We start from the raw sequence: 13,708 nt of genomic DNA on the forward strand, positions 1-13,708 counted from the left end.
CTGTAGTCTTGTGCAGAGATAATAGGTTTTGTTCTTGTTCGACAAAAGGACAGGATTATTTTGCACAATTGTGAATGTCAAATCTAAGATAACATATATGATGTTCCATCATTCTTTAAGCCTTTAACATCAACACAATGACACTAACTTCCTGAAATGTATTATGTATCATTCAGAAATCTTATGTGTTCGAGGATCTGTAACTTGTTTCCTAAGTGATATTGTAGCCTCTTCATTTGTTTAATAGGCCTGCAGAAACCCAATTTGTCTTGATCTGTCTGCAAATCTTTTACACGGAAGACTAACTGGAAACAAAGTAGTGAACTGGGACATCAAGGTAAGTGCATATGAAGAAGCAGAACCTGATGTAAATATGACAGTGGTTTATATGTTCATCTAACTTTTTGAATGCCTGAAACTATCATCGTAATGTAAATGATATTTAGCAGATACAGCATGTTTTTGTAATTTGTATTAATGGATTAATCCTGTGTCTGGAGTAGAATTACATTACATTTATTGAGAACTTACAAGGGCTACTGCTCTTAATGGCATAGATAATGCATTAAGATATTCCTGTTGTGTATTGAAAGCATTTTGTCATCTCTAGGGGATTCTGTTATGGTTTTCTTGCAGTCTTAAACTCTGAATTAGATTAGTAGGGTTAAGTTAACACTTGTGACTTTTGCTGTGTTATTCATGTAAAAAAACAAACAAACAAACAAAAAGCCCCTGAATTGCAGACTAACTCCACCAGAGAACAAGGTGTGGAGTTATCTAGAAATTTTTTAAGACATAACTAGATTAATTTATCTTATTTACTTTTGGTTTGGGGTCAGCAGGACTAGATGATCTTGCAGTCCAAAAGCCTCACATCAGAAAAAACACCAATATTCACTAAAGTGTTAGACCTTATTCTGTTTCTGCTATACACTAATTGTCCAATATTTTTTCCTCATTGTTGGACACATTGGGATATCTGATCCTTACAGGCTATGCAAATCATCTTTTATCTTTTGCTAGCAGTTGTAAACACAACACTACTGCTATATTAGTATTGGAGCTTAAAATTTAACATTTTCTGGCTAAACCTGTTTCTAGTCTCCTTCTCAAATATTCTATTCTAGCAAAACTGTCTTATATTTTGGGGTTTGGTTTTTATTTTGTTTTCTTAACCAATACATAGGGTCCTTATGTCCTTCTGGTTAATCAGTTAATTTCTTAGTCTCATGCCACCAACACTTCAGATCTGACTTTAGAATTAAAACTCACGGTTTTGTCAACTCAACACTGCCAATGCTCCGCAAACAGAATACCATTTAGGCAAGTTACATGTCCATTAGGTATCTTCTGTGTAAAATACCAAATGGTCTTCTACTTGCTAGTTGATGGAGAGGAGGAGGAAACCATGAAATTCACACCAGCTTAATAAATACCTTTGTGTACCTGTCTGCTTATTTGTTCTCTGATCACTAACATATTAATATCAAAAATCACAGTCAGGCTTAGCTCTGTGCATGAGGAAATCAAGTTATTTGCAGCGTCAGAGTTTGACTGAGAAACAGTGAAATAAATAAGGATTTATTTCTTTTAAATTTAGATAGGATACATCCAATTCTGTTTTATAGGCAGAATCTTTGATTAAGGACTCTTAGCTTTGAGAAAAAATAAAATCCAAAGTCTGAGTGTAGAAAACTTCTCAGTAGAATACCACATCTTGTTTTGTCTTCAGGTAAAATGTACGAACAAATAAATACAAGCTGCCTTTTTTTTTTTTAAGAACAGTGAACAATCAACTGTACTAGCAAACTAATTAATAAGGCAGTATTCTTGGAGCTACGCTGTGCATATACCGACTTGTGGAGATTAATATTAAGAAAATACAGATGCTAGCTAGTTAATTTTGCTATGATATGAATAGTTTGAAAATACTGCAATTTCTTCACCCAGTAGTGGGAAGAGGAGTGTTTATATCTCTAGCTTTATGGAAAAGCATATTGTGAGTACAAGTTTTAGGAGAATCATTCATTAACAAACATGATGGGATTTAGCACCCTCTTGAGGAGGACTAGAGTGAGGAAAAAACACAAGAGCTGATGAGGAGCTCATGAGGAAATAGGTACGGCCTAGAAGGAGCTACAGTTACTGCTATCTTGTTCAGACAAATTCTGTTGTTTGACTTTAAGTTGAGTTCTGTTTCCAAAAGCTGCAAGTCTGTGGTCCCTCTTGTTTTGCTCAACAAACATAGAAATCTTCATCCATGAGATAAATTTTGCAGATATAAAAAAATTCTTAATTTAACTGTTCAATTTTGTTAAATTCACCTTAATAAACGTGGACTGCAGAGGGGGCATCATAAAGACACATGGAGCAGAATAACAATTGAAGAAGTGGAAAATGATGGAGAAGAAAAGGATGGTTTTCTCCACTTCTACCCAATATTTCTGATTGGGAAGGTGGAGTGGTATCCCCCATTAATAGACTGGCTCACAGGATGTTGGAGTTTTTTGGCTGTTAAAATTTTACTACACAATGGTTTTCATTGGACTAAGCTGGGCAATTGAATAGGTGTCTCTGGTTAGGTTGCTGAGACCCTGATTTTTCTAAGTGACATTGTGAATCACTTCTAGAAATCTTGTGATTTGAATGCGCTATACTTTACCACAAGAAGTGTTGTTTGAAGTCTCATGCTATCCCTGCTTGTGAGGAGGCAGGAAAAAAGGGGGCTTAGGAGACCTGAATCTTAAAAAGAGGCTTAGAATTGAGGTATGTGAAAAGTTACTTTAAAAAAATTAATCACATTTTATTTTTAAATTGCATGAAGTTGAGATCTTACAGGGATATAATTAAAGCACAGATGTGTATAACCTTCTCTCACTGCTTGCTGCAAGTAACTTAGAAATGGGAAAAATATGTTTTTCCTGTTTTTTCAAATATATTTAGCAGAAGATTCTTTCTAAGATTTGTATCCTTCAGTTTCCCAAGTTTATGTGGTGCGCAGGAGGAAGGAAATGTGAAAAATGCACGCTTAAAACAAGAGCTGACAGGAAGGCATGTGTGTAATTGCAGTGTGTAAAACTTGGGCAGCTCTGTTGTTAAACACAGTGTCTTAAACTAGTTTCAAAGTGGCATGTGAATAATTTGTGAGTATGTAAGGTTCCTTGTATTTGGAGTAAATTTCTGTTATGCAGTCTAGAGGATTTTCTTTATGATGATGTTTTTCCTCCCTTTTCTCTTGATTTAGGATATGATCAACTGTATTGGTGGAGTAAATGTGCTGTTTCCGTTGCTGGAGCAGATCAGCTTTCTTGGTGGACAGATGCCTGAGAAGTCTGAAGGGGAAACTCTACCTCCAGAACTGGTTACTCCTGTAGAGGGAGACTGGGTGGTATTGTCATCCACGAAGGCATCAGGTACGAAAGTACAGTTGAACTGCAATAACGGTTATGCTTGATTTTTAAAAGTCTTCCTGTGAATGACAGAAAACTGTTTTATTATGTGCTGGCTTTTCCAGAGTACCTATGTAAAGCTGAAAGGATCACTCTGTTCCTAGATAGGACGTAAATACTGAATACCAGGAGTTCAGCACTATGTAAAATTAACTTACATATTTTAAATATAGCAATATTTAATAGTGTTATTTTTCTTTTCATGATTTACTATTACATTAGTATAAAAGTATGCAGTTTTTAAATTTCTATTCTCAAAAGTTTGTTCTGATTATTCTGAGAAATTATGTTTGATGCAAAGCATACTAATATCAATAGGAGGAGCTTTACTACAACTTGAGTCAGAGCCACACGAAGATGTTGCAGCATCAGAACAATACTGTTTAGCCTTTAGCCAAACTTGTATTTTCTTAGGAAAATGTTCAAACTCCTACCTTGTCCACACAGTCAGATTTTAGTATTAAAATAAATTTAAAAAATGGAAAGGAAGCTTTAAGAAAAGATTTTTTTTAAAACTGTGCTAATATTGAAGATGAACTTTGATTTTAACAGAAACTACTGGGAAATCAGACCTTGAAAGGGAGAACAGCATTTTTTGTTTCAAATATGAAATGATGGAGTAAAATTAAAAATATATCTCTGTCTCTTAATTTTTTTGCATATCATGGCTAGAAAGTGTCTGCAACTACACAGGGAGAACAACTGCAGCATATGTAAAAGACTGTAAGTGAAAGAGAAGTTTGCCTATAACCTGCAGCCAGATGGATGAAGCAACTGAAGTCAGGACTGGGGTCACTTAGCTCTGGAGAGGCGTAGAATGACTATGACTCTGCACTGGAAAAAGTTTAAAGACAGCCTACAGATAGGGAACAAATAGAAAAGGAGTTGAGAAGTTCAGGAAATAGTGAGGAATGTGAACACTTAGTTTTACTTCTTCCTGTCTGTGATTATGCAGTGGTCCAAGAATAAACCATGAGGTTTTTGGTACTGTTGTGTTTTGCAGAAGCACGCTTGGAGAAGAACATTGTTGCAACTTTCATCTTGATGATAAAACACTTTATTCAGAGACACCATGTTAATCAAGAAAATCTCATTCACTCCCATGGAGTTGCCACCCTAGGAGCCTTGTTACAGAAGGTAACAAGATTTTTTAAAAAAATGAAATTTATTAGGATATTCAATATTTTGAGTGCTAAATGCTGTTGTTATTTTGAAAGGTGCCAAGCAACTTAATGGATGTGAATGTACTGATGGCTGTACAGTTGTTGATAGAGCAAGTCTCAGTAGAAAAGAACATGCAGCTTTTGCAACAGATGTATCAACACTTACTTTTTGACTTCAGTATCTGGAACAGTGGGGACTTTCCCTTCAGAATTGGTGAGCTCTTGGACTTGGACAACTGTGCAAAGACACAGTACTCTTCACTTGACACAAATCTTTATCTAGGTTCTAACAGAAAACTTCATGTTGTAGGACATATACAATATCTTTCTACTATCATCAAAGACAGCAGAAGACTATTCAGAAAGAAATATGGTGTGCAGTTTCTTCTAGACACACTCAGGATTTATTATGGGTATGAGTTTTACTTCTTCTAACTCCTCCTCATTTCTCGTATGTGGCTGTTGTGGGGTTTTTTTCCCATCACCCTAGTGAGAAAATTAATAAATAAAACTGCAGGTTGGCTTTTGGTGGTTGATTTAATTTTCAAAATGGCATTTTTTTTCCTGTTTGACTTGCTACTTTTCCTTGACTTTAATTTTTATGATAGGATTATATAAAATTTATGTCAATGATATTAGAAATGCTTGGAAAAGTCATTAAAATTACAAACTTGAGGGACTTGTTATCAACAATGTGAATTAAGTCATAAATCATTACCATTATGAAAACAGAGGATGTTTATCATTTTAAGTTCTTTTATATCCTTGTAGAATTTGAAGTAGGACTTTTTTAGGAATTTAAAATTGACTTTCAGTCTTGATGATTTACATCTGCTTATGAATATTGTTATGCCATTGAGGAAGACTGGCTAGAGACCTTGCCCTGCCCTTTAGAGGGTTGCGGGGGGGGGAACCTGTATCCAGATCAATACAAGTCTACATTTCAGGGCTTTATAGACTTGGTAAGTCTCATTTGCTATTGCTTGTTACTATTCAGTTGCCCCACTTCAGTAAAAATTGATAGCTTGTGCCATGGTATCTCGGTAGATGAAAAATTACAAAACTAGCACAGTCAAATTGTTATTAATGAGTCATGAAGAACTTCCTTAGGTTGCTTTTCCTGTCTGTTGATTTATAGGAATGGCTGTAAGGACAGTGATTTGGCTCCTGATGACCTGAGAACAATACGGACATCCCTCTATGGACTGATCAAATATTTCCTGAGCAAAGGTGGAACACATGAAGAAATACAGAGCATTGTAGGATACATAGCTGCCACCAGTGAAGAGGAGCAGGTATCCAATATGGCATAAACTAATAGTTTAAACTATGCATGTTTTGGTTTTGCTTCTTGGTGTTTAGAAATTTTGTGTGCATAAAGAGAGGGGAATGAAGAAGACCACAAGCAAAGTGTTCCTTGATGCGCGGTTCTGTTTAGATGAACCTGAGGCAGGTTATAGAAGTACACTGGAAACTTGACAAAGTGCTTTGCAGGTGGCCATATTTTTACTGGTTCTGGGGTTTTTTCCCCCCCGCTCTGAAAAGGTCAGAAAGCACATGATGTGTAATACTGCCATTGGAAAAATTCCCTTAGTTTACAAAACCAAATGAATTGGACTGCAACTGATCAGAAGTTGTAATGATGCGGTTTCTGTTTTGTAGACATCAACAGAACTTGAACTTGCTTTGTAGCTCTAATTACAGTTTGATAAGGTGTTCTATATATAGAAAAAGTGTATCCAAAAAAATCTGATTTTAAATGCAGTAATATTGGGCAGACAACATGTCTATTTTGTAACAAGCAAAGGGCAAAATATAAAAGCCAAGAAAATTTTCCCCAAACAGAGCATGAAGTCTGAATGAACTGTGGATTAATTTTGTCTTAACTTTGTAGCTCTGTGGAATTCTGGACGTTCTCTTCAGCCTACTTCATTCCAGCCCGAGCCCAGACCAGCTTTTTTTATTGCTTTTTGAACCAGGGAATGCTGATATCCTTTACGCTCTGTTATTGCATCAAAGATACTCTGACAGGCTTAGAGAACTTGTGTTCAAGGTAATCAATTGAATTATACGTTCTTAAATTAATCAATTGAACATAAATTTGTGTTTTTCAATGGTCTAACTGCAGAAGTGCATGCAATTGTAAAGATACTAATCATCCAACTTTTACTTTTTTCTTCTCTCTTCTGTTATGTTAGCTAGATGTTACTGTTTACTGCCATAGTCACAATGGAATCAGTGTTCTCTTTAAGTATTTGGATCTTTAAAAAGAAAAAAAAAAGTCAATGTTGTTTGAGTTAGCTTACAAGTAAACTTTAAAAACAGTGGACCAGCATGTTATATCATACACAATTTAATTTAAGAGGTCTTTTGTTTATTTTGCATTTGTGTGTACTTTTTCTTGCAGATTGTAGAAGAGATGCTGAAATGTACTAAAGTTTATGAACGTAGCAAGCACCGTATGAGACTCAGGGAAGTGGGATACTCTGGACTGGGGCTCCTTCTGAATGAATCGTCAGTTACTGTTTCTCTTATTAAAAACCTTCTTAACCAAGTTCTGTATGCAGGTAATTGACAAGTGTTGTGCCTACCATTAGTAAACTCCCTCTGCTCAGAGGCGAATGTATTTGTTTATTTTGTTCAGGAAAACCACAGCTGTTACCTTACAACTTTGAACAGTCAAAGTTCACAGTAGTCTCGGCTAGTGTTTTCTTAATTCCCTGAAGTTTGTTCCCTTTACTACCCCTGGATGTAGAGGTGACCTCCAAGGCAATTTTTAATATTTAGCTTTTACATTCTCTTGCATGATACTGTGTTGTTTTTTCTTTCTCCCCTACAGATCCTGCTGTGAATTATAAAGATCTCATAGCTGTAGTACATCTGGCTCATAGATCAGATATAAACGTGAGAGTGGTTATCTGTAGAAAGGTTAGTTGTCATCTTTAAAACTGGAATGCTGTCCTTTAAGCCCATAAACTGTACAGTGTTATATCTTCATTATTTATTTGAGAGACAGTGGCAGTATTTGTTGCTACTGCTTTCTTTAGCAATTATTTATGTTAAACATGAAGCCCATCTGTCACTTCATGTTGAATTTTGTGTGTTCAAGTCCTTCTAAAAACCAAAACAGAAAGCAAAACCTCTATCATGATTCTCAAATAGCTTGTATTTTCTACAAGTACACTCCTTGAAATACTGAGTTTTCTCAAAGGATGCTTAAGACCATGGTCAAAGTTTTGTTTGTATTCTTAATATGTTATTTTGATAGAACATATGCTTCAAAAGAGTTGTTGTGGATGCAGGGAAGAGATAGGGAAGAAGCAGTGACTTTTTCCTAAACTGAGCGCGCTCTAGCTTGTATCACTGGAATTAGTAGTCCTGAATGTTGCTGTGAGGCACTGTATTGTTTATTAAGGTTTCTCAAAGTGAAAAAAGTAAAACAATAATATCAGTAAGCTATTAATATTGCACCTTTCTTTATTTTATCTCTTTAATAGTTCCCAATCAAGCATATCTTCTGTTCTAGATATTTTTTTTGTAGACTAGTGGCCGAATAGGATTATTTGTTATGATAACTGACTTTTGCAGGAATTATTGCAGAAGAGTGGCTGAAATATGAGGACTTACCAGTATACTTTGATTGTTTTGATAGTTTCTTTTCTCCCCTACTCCTGATAATTTTTTCTTTTTTTCCTCAAATCTATGTTTCTAATGAGAAAAATTATTTTGTAGCTTGTTTGCTTATTATTCAACCAATTGTGGCTCTTTTACAAGGTTCTGGGGAAAAAAAAAAACCACCCCGGAAAACCCTCCAAAACTTTGTAAGATTGTAAAATGTCTAATTGAAATGCTAGAATGAATGCAGTTATGAGCTAAAATTAACGTGTAGGTGTGGAATATCTTCTCTTATCTTTAGGTTTTGCACCTTTTGCATTCCCAACTGGATGCAGCACAACAGATTTCTCTGCAGCTGGGCTGGCAGGACACTTTGATTAGACTGTTCCTGAAAGAAAACTCAGAGGTCCGGATTGGCTTTAAAGAGAACAGGGCCGATTCCTCAAGGGAAGAGGAAAAAAAGCCTCCTGCTGAAGAGCTTCAGAAACATCAACCTGATAAGACAGAGGGAGACAAAACTGGCAGCTTTGCATCTGTTAATGGTCTGTTTGATCAGTGGAGTTTAGAAGACAACAAATCCCTGGATGTCCCTGCTCATTTCTCTGTTATGCCACTGGAAGATGCATCCACAGCAGAGATGTCTTTTAGGTCGGAGGACCAAGAAGAATTATGGCACAGCAATCCTTCACATTTGAGTTTAGATCTGTCCAGTGTTGACTCTTATGAACTGGCTGATGTTGTGAATCAGATGACAGATAGCCAGCCCAGCACACCATCACCTACAGAGAACACAAAACCATTCTCTGGGCAGCCTGACAAAGAGCTGGGCATTATAAATGATGTGGGTTTCACCACTGATCTTTCTTTATTTGAAAACCAAGGAGTAAGTAATTCACTCCCATGTGGTTAATTTCTCCAAATGTCTGCAATTGCTCTTTATATTTTTTAATCATCTCCCTGATGGATAATTATTGTTTTTCCCCCCCACATCTTCCAACAGAAAAGCAAACAATGTAGCTCTTTTATAGTGAGTAGGGGTACTTTCTTTTGTAATGTGTCTAGTTGGAATAGCTTTGATGTTAAAAAAAAATCCAAAACACAAACAAAGAAAAAACTACACACACACACACACCCCTCCCCTTCTATATTTCAACATCCCTTATCTTCGAGAGGAGGCCTGGAGCAGACTTGCTGTGAAAAAATCACGGGTAGCTCAAGATCAGGTTGAAATAATGATATAGAAGTCAAGTCAGTATGTATCACAACATACAAGCAAGTCACAGTATCTTATATTTGAGTTTCCAGGTATTTAGCAATTGGACTTTAGACTGCAGAGTTTTCAAAAATGCTGAAACATGCAGGCATAGGGACTCTGGTGAATAAGAAACATTTTGAAGGTTTTCTAGACTAGAATGGCTGTAAATATTTCTCTTCTTTTTTAGGGGGGTGACAATGAACTCATACAGTTACTTACAGACATCCTACTGTGTATAATGTGGAAAGGCATTGAAAAATCTGATGATGATGCTTGGATTGAGAGAGGACAGGTGTTTTCTGCACTGACCAAACTGGGAATATCTAATGAGTTGCTGCGACCTTCTGATGAGATAAAACTCAAGTGAGTGTACAGTTCAAGGACGGGCTCTTTCATCCCTTTTGAGGAAAAACAGAAAAAGTGAGATGCATTAGTGAAGCTGGGAAGGGGCGAGCGTTTCCCAACAAGATGTATTTTTTTTGCTCTCTCTTCACATACTGTCAGAAGTATATTCCACTACCTATTTAGTAGTGTCATGTGGCCTTAAGGTTTTGAAACTGTATTACTGGTTTCATGAGCATCTCAAAATCTCTTTTACTTCATTGGCTTATCAAGAAGACAGCAGTTATGTCACTGCAGGCTGAGATTCAATTAAGTACTTAATTGGATTTTTTAAAAGCCACTTATACTTAGAACATGCAGTAATTGCTTTGGGATTTTGTTTTCCATGCAGCTTGCTGGAGAAGATGTTAGAATGGTCAGTCACTGATAACAGAGATTCAAAAGCTCTCCCTACACATGCTGAAAATGCCTTCAAGCTCTTGCTAATTGTACAAGATTTCCTGCAGGCAGAAGGACTAGTTAATTCAAATTTATGGACAGAAAAGGTACAGTAACTGCATAATGGAAATACTGTATATAGGCTGAAATAGTAATGAAAAAGGTGTCAGCTTGGATACTGTCATCCCTTCTAGGCATATGTTTTTAAACTGTAGATATTACAGAGTAACGGTTCATAGTGGAACGGATTAGATTGCCTGTTAATGAGTAAAAAAGTGTGACTACTTACTACAGGGAATATAGTTAATTTTATAAATTAAATAGGCCTTAGTTAATTTTATAAATTAAATAGGCCTATAAGTGGTACTCTTGAAAATCCAAGTCTCTTCAGACTGGAGAAATATTTAGAAAATGTAAGAGCTAATGAAACAAAGTCAGTTGTAGCCTAAGCAGATTTTGCATCGTTTATCAGCATGTATGACTCCTTGTGTGTGTCCTGAACAAAAGATCAGCCAAAACTCTGCTCTCAGTTGCAAGCTGAGACATGTCACTTCTGGGCTTTGACACATATTGGAATTTCAACATGATTTTGTGTGCATATGTGCAAATTGCTCTGTTTTATGTATCAGAGTCAGAAATATGAGGTCTGAAGAAGAACATTACTAGCAAACACACTAAGTAGTAAGGTAAAGAAGCTTTCTGTCATCTGACTCTTTCTCCTGCCTTCTTGACATGCATGTTGTAGACACCCATAATTTGCCTGAACACTTACGTGTTTTCGGGCAGTGGTCTTGCTTCCTTCACTGAGTTGTCATTGCTTTTCCATTTTTCAGGACTAAAGGGGAGAGGTAATTATATCATGATAAAGCCTTAAAAAATAATTTTTTAAGGCTACTTTTTTTAAAACAAAAGTTTTTAAAAAGTATAATGTTAAGAGTCATCAACACAGTAATTCCCAAGCTGTTCTCCAAAATGCCTGCTTATAAGTAAACATAGCTTAATCTTAATGCTTTTGTTTGTTTTTAAAAAGTCTCCTCTTGGTAAAAGCTTTGCCTTCTCTTGTGATCTAGCTTTGTGAAATCTAATTAGGAATGGACTTTGGAGCGATGAGAGTTGTGGTTATTGCCAACCCTGAATTGGAAATAACAGTACTTTCATAAATTATCTTCCACGGTGCCTGGGGAGAATTTAGGGCATGGTAATATTCTGAGGAGGACAGCTTTCAGTCTGCCACAGAAGCACTCATGTGATTCTGGGGCTTAACAAAAGAATGATTTCACATTTAAATGAATTATTAGGGAGTGCATCAAGGTATGTTAGTTTTAAGCAAACATGTCTGGATAGTGAAATGTGCTGTTTGCCTTGTGAAAACATAACCTTTCACAAGGTTTGTATCATTTCTAGTATCAAAATACAGACAGAAAGGAGTGTCTCCTAATTTTTTTTTTTTAAAGACATTAATAGTTGTTATGAAGTTTCAAGCATTTCACTAAATCAGATATTCATGAAAGAAGCCTTGTTTTCCTTCTCAGGACACTGTGCATATTGCTATTGCTGGTAAATTATACTAGCGTCACACTTAAATCATTAAAAATACAAAGCAAAAGAATGAAATAAAATCTATATATACTGAACCCAGAAGTTGCAAGTTGGTGTGGTATCTGTGCTATTAGTAATAGTATCTTTTCAATTGTAGTAATCCTGCTCGTGGAGTCTCTAACTTTTCTAAGGAAATGGCATTTATAGAAAAAAGATAATCATATCTATTATGTGCTGCTTGTGGCTGTATTCAGGAGAGATCCTTGAATTAACATGCTGGGCTGGGTAGATTTTTGTAGTCAGGAATTGTTTCAAATTACTGGTTTAACTGCAGTGTTCTGGGATTATTTTCTGGATTTGGGTAAGTTTAGAAGTGTGAACACAGTGTCTTGTTCAGCTCTTTGAAATGATTGTGTCTCCAGCTGGAGTAGCTGCTGTTAGTTATATTTCATGCAAGTTTTCTGTTTATCCAATAGCTCTTGGAAGAACTAGTGACTCTCATGGATAGCCTATCAGTCTGGTATTCTGCTGGCCTAGAAGCAACCAAGCTTTCACAGGTGCAAGTCCAATTGCTCCTTGGATTCATTGCACAAGATAACTTACAGGTTTGTTGCAAATTCCTGCAAGTGGTACTGTGTTTCAAGTGCATGTTTGATGTAACTGTTGTGCAGTTTATGGGGGAGCTGCTCATACTAGTGAGCAGACTGGCAATCCTTCATTCTTCTATAGGGAAGATATTTTATTGGTTCTTACCATTTGCAAATGTACTCTACAGTCCTGTCAATCTGCACCTCCTGAGCATGAGAAAGAGGTAGAGGGCAAGCTGTTTGAAGATGGGACTAATGTAGGCACTAGTGGCAGTAAGATAGCGATTCTGATCGTGACTTTTTGTTTCTACCATAACATACATTTATTGGCGGTTTCGGGTTTACATACATTAAGTGCACATGAACCTGGACTGTTCTGCCAATTCAACGTTTGGAACAATGTTAGTAGAGCTGTGCCTGGAATATGAGCCCTTCAGTAAAGCCAGGATTGTTAATTTAGGTATATGACTGTCTTAATGCAGCTCTGTGACTTTGGGGTTGCAACTGACTAGGGTTTGGTCATCACAGGACGAATAAGTGATCAGTGCCCACATTTGATGCATGCGTGCCTTCAGGCTACCTGGGATGCAGCCAGAATATGTACATACTCTTGTGCTAAAAAGATAGGTGCTCAAAATTACTGTTTTGATGATTGCATTAATTTTTTGTTGTTTGTGTAGGTCTGTGCTATGGCAGCAGCCAAACTAAACACCCTCCTTCAGACCAAAGTAATTGAGAGCCAGCCTGAAGCATGCTATCTCTTGGGGAAGCTGGAAGGCATCTTGAGTAGATCAATTGAAGAGAAGACAGAAACTTACTCATTTTTGATTCCCCTTGTTCGGACATTGGTATCCAAGATTTATGAACTTCTCTTCATGAACCTGCATCTCCCTTCATTGCCTTCTACCAATGGCAGCCCGTCTTTCTTTGAGGACTTTCAAGAATACTGCAGCTCCGATGAGTGGCAAGTTTATATTGACAAATATGTAAGTAGTAGATTATTTTTGTATCCTTTCCCCCTCTTTTTAGCCATGAAAGCAGAGGAACTCATTCAGAAATTACATTGTGCTTCTTGTTTTGTTTTGGTGGAACCAGATTATTCCAAATATGAAACAGTATGAAGAGAATTCATTCAGACATGATCATGAGCAGATGGCACTTTATTGGAAAGATTGTTATGAAGCATTTATGGTGAACATGCACAAGCGAGACCGGGACAGAGGAGAAAGTAAGCTTAAATTTCAGGTAAGGTTTTGAGTGAGTGCACGTTTCTCTTAGAACTATCTCAGGAGTTGCCTTCTAAAAGATGGAGAAAGTGAA

The 13,708-nt window shown here is 36.5% G+C and overlaps 1 protein-coding gene across 6 annotated transcripts in view; it reads left to right on the forward strand.

Moving 5' to 3' along the window:
* NBEAL1 (neurobeachin like 1) overlaps positions 1-13,708 on the forward strand; it is an 87,613-nt gene that overhangs the window by 47,913 nt on the left and 25,992 nt on the right. For all 6 annotated transcript variants that reach the window (XR_008577708.1, XR_008577709.1, XM_054830539.1 and 3 more), the window contains 15 exons: positions 248-337; positions 3,245-3,413; positions 4,453-4,586; positions 4,667-4,826; positions 4,923-5,025; positions 5,751-5,907; positions 6,507-6,665; positions 7,020-7,179; positions 7,452-7,540; positions 8,529-9,110; positions 9,670-9,845; positions 10,216-10,369; positions 12,278-12,406; positions 13,069-13,374; positions 13,484-13,633. Coding sequence is in view for 4 of the 6 variants with exons in the window: in XM_054830539.1 (XP_054686514.1) it covers positions 248-337; positions 3,245-3,413; positions 4,453-4,586; positions 4,667-4,826; positions 4,923-5,025; positions 5,751-5,907; positions 6,507-6,665; positions 7,020-7,179; positions 7,452-7,540; positions 8,529-9,110; positions 9,670-9,845; positions 10,216-10,369; positions 12,278-12,406; positions 13,069-13,374; positions 13,484-13,633 (2,718 nt within the window). In the remaining 2 variants the exon portion in view is untranslated. The remainder of the gene's footprint in view (positions 1-247; positions 338-3,244; positions 3,414-4,452; positions 4,587-4,666; positions 4,827-4,922; positions 5,026-5,750; positions 5,908-6,506; positions 6,666-7,019; positions 7,180-7,451; positions 7,541-8,528; positions 9,111-9,669; positions 9,846-10,215; positions 10,370-12,277; positions 12,407-13,068; positions 13,375-13,483; positions 13,634-13,708) is intronic.

Source organism: Grus americana, chromosome 6, assembly GCF_028858705.1.
Source record: "Grus americana isolate bGruAme1 chromosome 6, bGruAme1.mat, whole genome shotgun sequence".
NCBI classification, from domain to species: Eukaryota; Metazoa; Chordata; class Aves; order Gruiformes; family Gruidae; genus Grus; species Grus americana.